This window comes from Vespula pensylvanica, chromosome 6, assembly GCF_014466175.1.
Source record: "Vespula pensylvanica isolate Volc-1 chromosome 6, ASM1446617v1, whole genome shotgun sequence".
NCBI classification, from domain to species: Eukaryota; Metazoa; Arthropoda; class Insecta; order Hymenoptera; family Vespidae; genus Vespula; species Vespula pensylvanica.
Genome location: NC_057690.1, coordinates 8048527 through 8060707, shown reverse-complemented (window position 1 = coordinate 8060707; position 12181 = coordinate 8048527). Strand labels below are relative to the sequence as shown.

At 36.6% G+C, this 12181-nt stretch overlaps 1 protein-coding gene across 5 annotated transcripts in view; it reads left to right on the top strand.

The window, feature by feature from the left end:
* LOC122629768 (Down syndrome cell adhesion molecule-like protein Dscam2) overlaps positions 1-12181 on the top strand; it is a 124709-nt gene that overhangs the window by 108933 nt on the left and 3595 nt on the right. For all 5 annotated transcript variants that reach the window (XM_043813532.1, XM_043813534.1, XM_043813530.1 and 2 more), the window contains exons 16-23: positions 2206-2354; positions 3096-3250; positions 5240-5421; positions 8386-8694; positions 9170-9466; positions 10404-10539; positions 10832-10959; positions 11733-12161. In XM_043813532.1, coding sequence (XP_043669467.1) covers positions 2206-2354; positions 3096-3250; positions 5240-5421; positions 8386-8694; positions 9170-9466; positions 10404-10539; positions 10832-10959; positions 11733-12161 — 1785 coding nt within the window. The remainder of the gene's footprint in view (positions 1-2205; positions 2355-3095; positions 3251-5239; positions 5422-8385; positions 8695-9169; positions 9467-10403; positions 10540-10831; positions 10960-11732; positions 12162-12181) is intronic.

Genomic DNA, 12181 nt, shown 5'->3' with positions numbered 1-12181 from the left:
CTCTCTCTCTCTCTCTCTCTCTCTCTCTCTCTCTCTCTCATAGCTCTCTTTACATAGCGAGAGATGAAAGCCTGATAGGATAGAGAAGGAAGAGAAGGTGTGGAACGAGCGATAGATGCTGCAACGGATGAGATTATAGAGCGTAATATTCTAACCTATCTAACGCCGTGAGATCGACGAGGATTTATATGCTACATGAATGCATCCGGGAGTCGAACGAGACGGAGATTGAGACTCGATCGGGTTATTCTTTTTTTTTTTTTTTTTGCCTTTTTTATAGTTTTTCTTTTTATTTCAATTTATTTTTTTTCTCCTCTTTCTGCTCGATGAGATAGGACGAATAAGCGTAAAAAGTATTTTTCCATGGTTCGTATATCTAAAAGATTTTTAAATTATTTCGGTTTCGATGGGATATCATTTCTTTTTTTTCCTTTACTTTGAACCATGTAAATTAATGTCATTGATCATCTCTTTTCATCGATCGTTTTTATGAAGCTCTTTATATATATCTGTATATATATATATATCTGTATATAATTAATTATTTTCATCTATTTCCTGATAGAAATTTCGTTTAATTTTCTCCACTCTCCAATACGTTTATTTATTCAAGAACAATAATAATATATATTGTTCATTAATATATGTATCTCGTAACGATATCGTTCGACGAGAATATATGTTATATATTTAATACGAAGAAAAATGTAATTACTAAAATTACGTGTAGTAGATCTCGATTTCACCATTTTGACGAGACAATAGCGAACGGATATAATATCATATGTATGTATGTACCTACATATGTACGTCATGATATTTTACAACGATTCTCGATTATTCGAACGAGAACCAAGCGTATAATAATAAAAATATTCATTTGTATTTTTTATCCATCTTTTTTTCCTTTTTTTATTTTTATCTCATTATACATATATATATATATATATTCTTTTTTTTACTACACAATATAATTTTTCGTTTCAACACGTGAACATTATTCGTACAACATATGAAATTCGATCAGGAACGTTCTAAATTTTCAAAACTCGTGAATTTTTTTAAAGTAAAAATGACTGAAAAAAGCAAATATACTGAATTCAATATGCTTTCTGGCGTTCTCATGCAAAATCTTTGCAAACTGTGAAAAATGGCAGTTCCTATTTTTGGTTCCTATTTTCACGAAAGAAAGATACTATTTAAAACGTGGACTTTTATCACGTAGTACGTCCGTTAATTTCAGACGGTATCGTTCGTGTCTAATCGACTGTAACTCTTACTCCTTTTCCTGTTAATATCGTTAAAATATTCGAGTTAATGCTTGAAATAAAAAAAAAAAAAATAATAAAATAAAGATAACGAAGAAGAAAATGGTCACAATAATGGCCGATGTTTAAGTACAAACCTGCCACGTTATTTTATTCGTTTTATTTATTATTTCTTATCTATTAAGTAAAAAGCTTTTAAAATTGAAATTCGATTTCGAGTTCTTCCCGATTTTAAAGAGGAATCGTCTGGGTTAGTTCGATTAACTTTTCTCTCTCTCTCTCTCTCTCTCTCTCATTCTCTTATCCTCGTCTTCACTCTCTCAAGCGATTTAATTAGAAATTTACTTGCTTAAAGAGGAAATAAATAACTACGGTATTTACCGGTGGTATGGGCTTCTCCCCCGAAGTTAATTGATATTAAGACGGCACAATTGAAAGGCGAACTCCGAGGGCGACATAAGAAGCCGGCCCGCGTAGATTCGTCTTCGGAGTCCCGGGAAATGAAGTACGTTTAATTACACTTCCATCAGCGTAGAGAGTAAAGACGCTCTTGGCGACGAAGTTATCCGGATTCTGTGCTACGTATTCAAAAGAGAAAGAGAAGGAGCGAGAAGGAAAGAGAGAGAGAGAGAGAGAGAGAGAGAGAGAGAGAGAGAGAAATACGATCGAAGCTTCTCGTTCAACGATCCGAAGTAATCCGATAAAGGTTTATCGTTATCTTTTTATAAATGACCGAAATAATTTAGCTTTAGCATATTATGCATGATAATAAAAATGTAACGATAAATTCTGGATTATATAAGCGAAGAATCGAGGTTAAAAAGAAAAAAAAAAAAAAAGAAACAGAGGAAAGAGAAAAAAGAAGAACTAACGTTGGATCGTTTCAACGGTGAAATACGTAAATTTCTAAGCGTTCTTGTTGCCTTTTGCTGGAAAGACGTGTGGCATGAACACAACACGCAGAAGCTGGTAGCAGGAGACAACACGGTCGCTCTGGTATCGCCCCTAAAACCCGCTACCACCTACCACTTTCGAGTGCTTGCGGAAAATCACCTTGGAACATCAGCGCCAAGTGACATCCTTCATGTCAGTATCAAATCAACGCACCATACATTTGCATACGTATACATGTATACACGTATACACATATTTGTACATACATATACACCTCTCAGCGATATCGCATAAAAGAGATACATATATACATACACATATATATATATAATATGTATATGTATGAGTATATGTATGTCTTCTACATATTTTCGTTTGTTTTATATTAAAAAAGAAAGTTATGTTTTTCCTCGCGGCTGTTATCAACGACACGGCCGTCGATCGTCGTTCCATTTTTTTCATAAATATCAGATACACCGCTATCATTTCGGCATGTCCAATGCAGACGGAGAATTCCAATGGCCGATTGCTCTTCCGAAAACGCGTAGAATTTCAACAGCAAAGGTCAAGCACTCACGTACTTGTACCTTATGCAACATATTTTTCGATGAGTAATAAATTGTAGAAAATTGTAGAAAATCTGAAGTATTAATGGTGTACGATGAAGAACGATTTTTGTTTTTCTATTGGGAGATATTAAATAAATACATATTTCATTTAATTTCTTGTACACTAATGAATTTTCAATTCTCATTCGACTGATAAATAATGAACAATGGAGATAATGGGATATGGAGGTTTTTTGGATGACAATATCGGTCATTGATTTTATTGAAACTCGAGTTATAAAGTTGTAATAAGTCGAATAATTTGTGCTTTTTAAATGATACGTTTTTTGGAACATAGTTTTTGGAACGTTTCGTTTGGCTACAGGCACAAACGGACGGCGAGGTTCCAGGAGGCCCACCTAAGCACGTATCCGTCGAACCATTGGGACCGCAGCAATTGAAGATCACCTGGCAACCACCGGATCGATCTCTCTGGAACGGCGAGCTTCTCGGATATACCATCAGCTATACCAATCTCGGGTATCGTTATCTCCTTACCACTGCTTAGGAATAGTTTCTAGTGCACTTCGTAGTATCCACTAGGTCGGTTAACGGAAGCCTTTCTCTGTACACGACCATGTACCTACTTAAGTCCCAATCGATTAAACGGATTCTATACGATTACCGCAACAACATCAATAGAGTAAATCTTATTATAAAACGATCGTTTGTCGATCATAATCAAATAATTAATTAGATATAATATATTATTTCGCTATACTTTAATAATTAATTTTCTACACTCTAGATTTGAATTAATAATAGATTTCATAAAATTTCGATTATTAAGAGAGAACATCTTTTCACGTTCTTTCTTTTCCTTTTAATTTTTTATTTTTATCTAATTCTTTCAATATTATATAAAACAATATTGGCCCGGAATACATTCGATCTGTTATTCCCTCGAATAATTTCAATTTCGTTAATACGTACTTGTTACTCGAGACGTGAACATAAACGATCACTCGTAATTTGACGATAAATGAAAAGTTACAAATAATGGAGATTGAAATTCCCTCGGGAAGTCGTGCGTATTATCGTTGCATTCATCTTCGATCGATAAGTTATTCGCTTGGGAATCGTTCGAAATCAAAGAAATTAGTTCGTCGGTTAAAACAAAAGGACGTTGAAATGTACAGTTAGAAGGGTACTTGAATAGGGTTTCCTTTTGAAATGATAAATTGTTCTGTTGGATAGATGGTTGGGGTAAGGGAAGGGGTGGGTAGGTGAGGGAGAGGTACAGCTACTTTTTATCACGTATAAGAATCGACCAAGATGCTTCCTTCAAGATCTAAAGCTTGAAAACGAGCAACGTCTACAAACCCACGACGTCGTTCAGCTTTGAATGGCTAACGAGCTTTTTTATCTGCTTAATTATTGTAACTGGAAAGCCGCCAAGACGATCTCTGCTTCTGAACTTCTGAAAATGAAGGTTCTATCTCTCTGCCAGAGTGGGCACTTGGAAAGTTCTGCCATTAATAAGCTTGTTCGAGTAATCATCCGTCTTGACGCGTATGGATCACTGTTTTTCGTGCTGGCAGAACTGGAAAACGGTATTTTCTCTTTCGTTACACTCAACGAAGGAAAAGAAAAAGAAGAAGAAGAAGAAGAAGAAGGAAAAGAGAAAGAAGAATATAAAGAAGAAGTTGAAGAAGTAGAAGAGGTAGAAGAAGGAACTGGAAACACGTTACGGCTCGTTAACAAGCAATGTTCCAGATAGAAAGGAAAGCTCGGAAAGAGAAGTGAAATTGTGGGAAGGGTGAGAAAAAAAGAGAAAAGAGAAAAAGGGAGAAAAGGATAGAGAGTAAGAGTAAAGATAGGAGTAAGAGGAAACGGATTTAAAATCGAGAAAGAAATGGAATCAATTTTAATAATACATGGAAAGCTTCATCCGTGGTTGTTCGTTGTGAAGAGTTTTATCATTGCTTCCTCGGGTGGAATAATTAAATCACACTTTTTTCATCGGAATTGTGAATGAACGAATGTATTGTAATATAAGGGGACTCATTGCGTTAATAAGTGTAACATAGTATGATATAGTAATAGATATTATCAATGTTTTTTTTTTTTTTTTTTATGTCTCCATCGTGTTGCTCGTAATACAATTTTTCCTATTCGATCTCGATGGTGGTTAGTAGAGAATACGAGTGTTCTTCTTAACAATGAAAACGAGGAAGAGGAGGAACGGAGAAAGAGGAGGGATTTACTAACCGAGGAAAAAAAAAGTAGACGAAAAGGAAAAAGAATGGAAAAACGGAAAAGGAAAGGAAAGAAAGAGAAAAAATGGATCAAAAAAATAATATCCATTATGGCGGACGTGAAAAGGAGGTGAAAAGGGGTGGGATTGCTATTTCTCAGTTCCAGTTTGTTGTAAGATAGCTCGAGGCGTTTTGAAAATCTGCGTCTTGCGCCTCGTTTTATCTTTCCAGACCGATAGACAACGTTCTCCCGAATACAATTTTATTCCAGGGTAGATGATCAATCGGTGAATACAACGCGTGTGGGTATCACAGGAAACGGTGACGGTTCCTACGATTACAGACTAACCGGTTTACGAAAATACACTCAGTATAATATAGTGGTGAAAGCGTTCAATAGCAAAGGAGATGGGCCTGGTTCCGATTTAGTCACGGCACAAACCTTTGAAGATGGTAAGTAAACGTACTATTTTATATCCCCTTTGTAGTTTACGGTTATATATTCCTATTTCTTATATTTATCCATAACCATCTATCTTCCTTCCTCGTTTATCCATAACCAACTTTGTTCTTCTTTTCTTCTTCTTTTTTTCTTTTTATCGTCCAAAGTGTTTTAAAATATGTCTAAAATATACAAACTTATTCCTCCTCTCTACATTCCTAAGTAATCATTACACGAATATATTTATGCTATTTTAGAATTTAATAAAATTCATAAAGTTAAGATTGAAAGATGCATTCATCATCAGAATTATTACGTGGAATTCATAAATCTCGAAAACATAAAGCTTCACGGGGAAAGAATCTCTCATAAAAAAATCGTGTTACGAAGAGAGAGAGAGAGAGAGAGAGAGAGAGAGAGAAAGACAGAGACAGATAGTATTAATAAAAAAATACCAACGCATTAGAAATACAATAAACCCGGATGCAAGCAAATCTTTTTCTCTTGTTCTCTTTTTGCATTCCACTTTTTTTCGTAGGAGTGATTTTTCTCATCTCGTTTGGATATGCTTCCATCGAATCGAAAAATAAAGCTCGTGTCGGACGGCAATTTTCGTATATATTTCTCTTTGACGTTCATTCGTCGACACTTTTCAAATGAAATTTATTGTTATCGGTAGATCGCATTATTCGACATGTATTAATCATGAAAATTACGATGTACGCGACTTTTATTATTTAATCGAATTACGAATAAGACAACACGTCGAATGTTAAAGTCATTCGTTAAAATTTATCGTTTTAACAATGACAAATCTATTGTCAATCTTAACGATAAAAAAAGAAGAAAAAGAAGAAGAAGAAGAAATAGCAGCAGCAATAGTAGCAATAGTAATCGCACCCGAAAGATCTCATGTCAGCTCGTAAATCCCAGACGCCCGTAAACAAGCATCTAACGATCGAATGAACCTTACCAACCACGATAGAAGCTTCAGGTAAAATGTCTCTTGGATCAAACACTACAGAAAGCGTTTTGTCCAGCCGTTTACGTATACATTCTCCTTCATTCTCTTCGATATCGATATCGTTTGAACGATGAACATCGTTCTGGAAACATGTAGGGATGTTGTTTTGAAGACATCGTTCTTCAACCATAAATAACATATATATATAGTCAGTTATATATATATATAGTCATCAAATGTTCTCGATACCGTGATTATTTTTTCTTTTTTTTTTTTTTACTTCTTTTTTTTCTTTATAAATATAAACAAATCAAGAGGCAGCTTTATTACGTATCCATTAGATATTATATTCCATTAACGCAGATAAACAAATACACATTCCCCGTAAATCTCTTTCCAATTTGATTTCGATAAAGCTTTACCTCATAGCAACTCGAAAAGCATCAAAAGAAATTCCTACTTTATTCGAAGAAATCGAATCTATTTTTCCGATAATACCTCTTTCCAATATAAAACGATACTGTATCCGAACGATAAACGTGCCTAAAAAGGAATCAACGATAACGTGCACGTGTGTATCCTAGTGGAAAAGAGACAAAAAGGGACAGAGAGAAAGAGAGAGAGAAAAAATGTAAAACAATATCATGCACATAGTAAGTAAGTGACTAAGTACACATACAAAAGAGAAGAATAACTCTGTTTTGCAAATGTGTCTGCTTAATTCCAACCGTTTATCTTTCTCCACAGGCGGAATATTGTTCTAACGGAACGGATAATTATATGCGCGGTTTCCACGTGTCCTGGAATAAAAACTTTGAATTCGTAGAAAACTCGTCGGGCATTTCAAGTAGACGGTAACTTCCTACAACGACCCTTTGGAATCTTACTCCCTCTACTTTCTATCTTTTCTCGTTTCCTCATTTTCTCTCTTTCTTTCTCTCTCTCTCTCTCTCTCTCTCTCTCTCTCTCTCTCTCTCTCTCTCTCTCTCTCTCTTCACACGGTTCTTCCTTCTTTTTTTCTTCCTTCTTTTCTTCCTTCCTTCTTATACATTTTAAATTACCATCGACTGTTCGAATTTTCGAAACAATTTCCCTTCTGATTTGATTATATTAATAATTATTCGCGTACCGTTCGTAAAAGTTTTTAAACGAACTACCCTCCGCCTTCTCCTCTCTCCTTCAGCCCTTCCTTCTCCACGTACTTGTTCTCTATTGGGGGGGTGAAAGTACAGTAAAGGTAGAGATGGGATTCCATTAAAGTTGTAACTACCGGCGACGTTACCGACTACCACGATACGCCCGCGAGCGTTTACGTTCTTAGACACTGTACGGTAGAAAGCTTGCTCTCGTAGATTTAGTCTCTCTCTCTCTCTCTCTCTCTCTCTCTCTCTCTCTCTCTGTCTTTCTTTCTCTGTCTTTCTTTCTCTATCTTTATCTATCTCTCTTTCTTTCTCTCTCCCGATTTCGAACTCACTCCTTTCCTTTAGACTATGTATACACCTCTAGATCCAAGAGCGTTTGTTAAAAGGATCCTAATTGAAAGTGATCTTGCTCGTTGAAGTTACCGTACGATACTGCTTTTGCTCTCTGACCGATCGTTCACAGCTGACTTTGAGAATCCAATATGGTTTTAACCAGTTGTCCTAAACTCTATACACCGAATAAACTTCCTTGAAAATATTGTTGTAGTAAAGTAGTAAAACGGATGCGCCCATTTTATTTCTTTCGTTTTTTTTTTTTTTTATCTTCTTCTTCTTTTTCCTTCTTTTTAAGTAAAGCTTTCGCGAATTTTGTCAGGGATTATTTCCGCGTGGAATTCAATTTCGATCGATTTACCTTTCGAGCTGTACAACTTTATGCGTATGTCCATATAAAAGCATTCGCGAGGAATAAGTTAAACTCACGTAAAAGTAGAAATACTAGTAGAGAAACAGAAGGAGGAGGAGGAGGAGGAAGTAGAGGAGAATCGTAGAGGTACAGAACAAAATTTACGATATACGATTTGACACAGTTCCAAGCGCGCCACCGCAGAACGTGGCCTGCACCGCTTTGACCGGGCAGAACATCCAGGTGACCTGGAAACCACCACCTTCCGACAAAGTTCACGGGGTCGTGCAAGGATACAAGCTCCTGTACGAAGCAGCCAGCGGCGTAGCCTCCGAATCACAGACCGGTCGAGAAACGAAAATCAGTCATGCACTTAGCACGGTATTGCATGGTCTAAGTCCTTACACGAACTATACCGTTCAGGTTCTGGCATATACCAAAGCTGGAGAAGGTGTCAGTAGCAGCCCTGTCTCTTGCACTACCGAGGAAACTGGTAAATTATTTCAAACTACTTGGTCCAATAAGAAAATCACTCATCGATCGTTCATAAATCTTTACTTTTCCATTTTCATTCGAAATCGATGTTTTCGTCTTTTTCTTTTCGGTTTGATTATCTATTAAATTTTTCTCAAATACTTATTAATCGAATCAGCTTGTTCATTCGGAAATTATTCGTTGTCCGACCTATTAACTATTCCAAGTGTGTAATCTGAAATTGACTGCGGTAGAGTTTGCATAGAAACTACTCTTGAAACTAGCTGCTTTATCTATTCCTATATGCATATAGTATCTGTATATGTAACTTAGAGGAATGAGATTCAAGCCATATTATAATGTTTCTCTATGTACGTAATCATAATTATATACGGTCATCAGATCATATTCCATTTATCTTTATCGGGTTGAATATGACATTTTTTATGAAATCGTTTCAATTAATAGATGATAATATGTTCACTAATATGCAGCTCCGGATGCACCAGAACGTGTTAAGGCTGTAGCCAGTGGCGAGGATTCAGTAGTGATATCTTGGCTACCACCTCGTCGACCGAACGGCGTTCTCACCAAATACACCGTTTTTATTCGAGTTTTGGACCAAGGCCAGGAAGTAAAGATCAGTAAGAGTCCGTTGTCTGCGCAGAACTTGCATCATGAGGTGACCGGTTTGAAGTTACGCGAGTCCTATGAAGCTTGGGTCACGGCTTCGACTAAAATAGGCCAGGGTACTGGCACTCTGGCCGTCAAACTTCAACCAAGCACTACTGGTAAGTCAGCCTCAGGCGATTCTCGAGAACTTCCTTTGTGAAATACATCACTTACCTTAGAAAGAGATAGAAAGAGAGAAAGAGAATGCGTTTAGATAAAAGAAACCTTTACTCGAGGCTGCCAACTACGAGAACAATCAACTTTCTTCGTTTTTCTTTTGCTTATTAACGAGTAACAAACTTTAGACAACTGTAAGGAAACATGTTCGATGTAAACATCTCGATTTAAACTCGACATAACGACTTAAACTGTTTGTTTTATTCGGTTAATGTTAAAAATTATTTAAAGATGGTTATCGTCTTACGTTTTGCTTTCGATAGAAATTTATTCAATGAACGTGATCAAATTTCTGATCTTTTAATTATTTAATTATTCCTTTAAAATGATCTAGATCAGGCACAGAATAAAAATCAAACAAGATTTTTGTTCTATTCTTTTCTTTTGCTTTGTTTTTCTTTGGTTTTCTTGGCAAGACAGAAGAGCATTTATCGAATATTAGTCGTTCTTTTTTACATATCATACCATAACTACATCCTCGAAATATACTTCATAGCTCATGTTCTCACGATATTGACAATGACTAAACATTTTTAGCGAGAAGTCATCCACAACATGGATCTTGCTTGCTCTCAAACTTATGATTCATTAACGTTGTTTTCAAACATTATATTACTCGGATAAATGACATTTCGGTGTTGGTATTATGGCCTTGAATCAATCAATCGTTATATCGGTTAATATCGTTCGACATATCGATAGAAAAAATTAAAAATTCGCGAATAAATATCGCGAATAATTTGGTCGTATATTCGTTTTCGTCAATTTCTATTGACAGGTGTTAAGATAGACGAGAGAAAAAAAAAGAAGAAGAAAAGAAAAAAGAAAAAACACAAAAAAAAAAGAAAAGAATTAACTTTTTTCCCCTATCATTATCAGTTCCAGCTGCAATAATATCATTCGGTGTTCCTATCGTGGTACCATGGAGAGTCGACGTTAATATGGCATGCCTTTCGGTTGGGAATCCACGACCTACAGTCGAGTGGAGACGAGCTGATGTGAAGTTGCATCAGAAGTAAGTAGAGGCATACTTTTCGAGTCACTCTACGAGCGATGAGCAAAGTTCTTGGCTCTAAAGTAATCCTTTAATCTTGTTAGCGGTTACCTCGAACTTCCGGCATTATTTTAACGGCCATTTCGCTATAGAAAATAACTTTGCACGTTAGTTCGAGAGCCGTTAATGAAGCTGATGGACGGATAAGGAGAAAGAGAGAGAAAGAGCGAAAAAAGAAATAACTGAAACGAATCATCGTCTTATTAAGACAAACGTAAAGTTAAATTTGTTTGTTGTATTTTTATTCTTTCAGCCATGATTTAGGTCCAGACAATACTCTTATTCTGAGGAACGTTCAAAGGAATCACGAGGGCAATTACTCCTGCCACGTGAAGAATTCTCTTGGGTCTGACGAGATCACTTACACGTTGCAAGTGCAAGGTACGTAAGATCTTCGTTTTGAGAAGTTAGTGAAAGCGGATTTGTTATTTTGCTACATTGATTTCTTTTTTATCTTTTTTCTTCTTCTTCTTCTTCTTCTTCTTCTTCTTCTCCCCTTCGAGAAAACCTTCGTTCAACTTGGAAGACAGGATATTTAAAAAGAAACAAAACAAAAGAAAAGAAAAGAAAAGAAAAGAAAAGAAAAATAAAAAGGAAAAACAAAAATAAAAAGGAAAAAGGAATAGAAAAAAAATCGATTTCCTCCCTTTAAGTCGACGTTGAAAATCCGTGCGTAATCGATGGAGAGAAGGAGAGTGGAAACTCGTTAAAACTTAAAGTTTAAGATAGTCTTCTTCTGCCAATACCGAGATGCATATACATAGCCTTTGATGGTAATCTCAGTGTACACAAGAAACACTCGAAGGATTTTAAAGCTGAGCGATAGAGGAGGATAGATCGTTACAAGCTTACGCGTCAGGCTTTTTTTCTCACGTAGCAACTTTACACGTATAAACACAAAGAGAAATGTAATAGAACTGATACGTTCTTGAAAGACGAGTGGGATATTCTCTCTTGTCTAAAGTAAAGCATTCTAACGGACACGACGAAGTCTCGCCCGATTCGTGTTCGCATAAGGATGGATTGAAGATTGTTGTATAGTACTAGTCGAGTCGAGTAGAGTCGAGTCGAGTTGAGTCGAGTCGGCGTTGCTTTCCGCCCTTGTTTCGTCGTCGAACGTCGGACAAGTTCTAATTGGTAAACTTTATGCATAGTTCCGCCGACTCCGCCAACGCTTCTGGCAACCGGCACAACGACCGACGCCGTTCAGTTACAATGGAAACAGGGAGACAACGGTGGTGCACCCATTAAAGGATTTCTCTTGGCTTATCGTCGTGAGTTCGCCGAGTGGGAGGAAGTGCTTCTCGACCGCAGAGCCAGTACCCATCTTCTGGAGGGTTTGCAATGTGGTACCAGGTATCAGTTCACTCTCGCTGCTTTCAATAAAATAGGCAGCGGTAGTGCTAGCAAAATCGAAACTGCTAAGACAAATGGTTCCAAACCCATACCACCTTCCAAGCATCATCTTGTCAAGGCCAATCAGACCTTTATCAACTTAGAATTAGCATCCTGGCAGGACGGAGGTTGTCCGCTTCTTTATTTTGTTGTGGAATATAGAAGGCCACCTGGAGATTGGTTGTTAGGTGAGTTACAACGTTATACC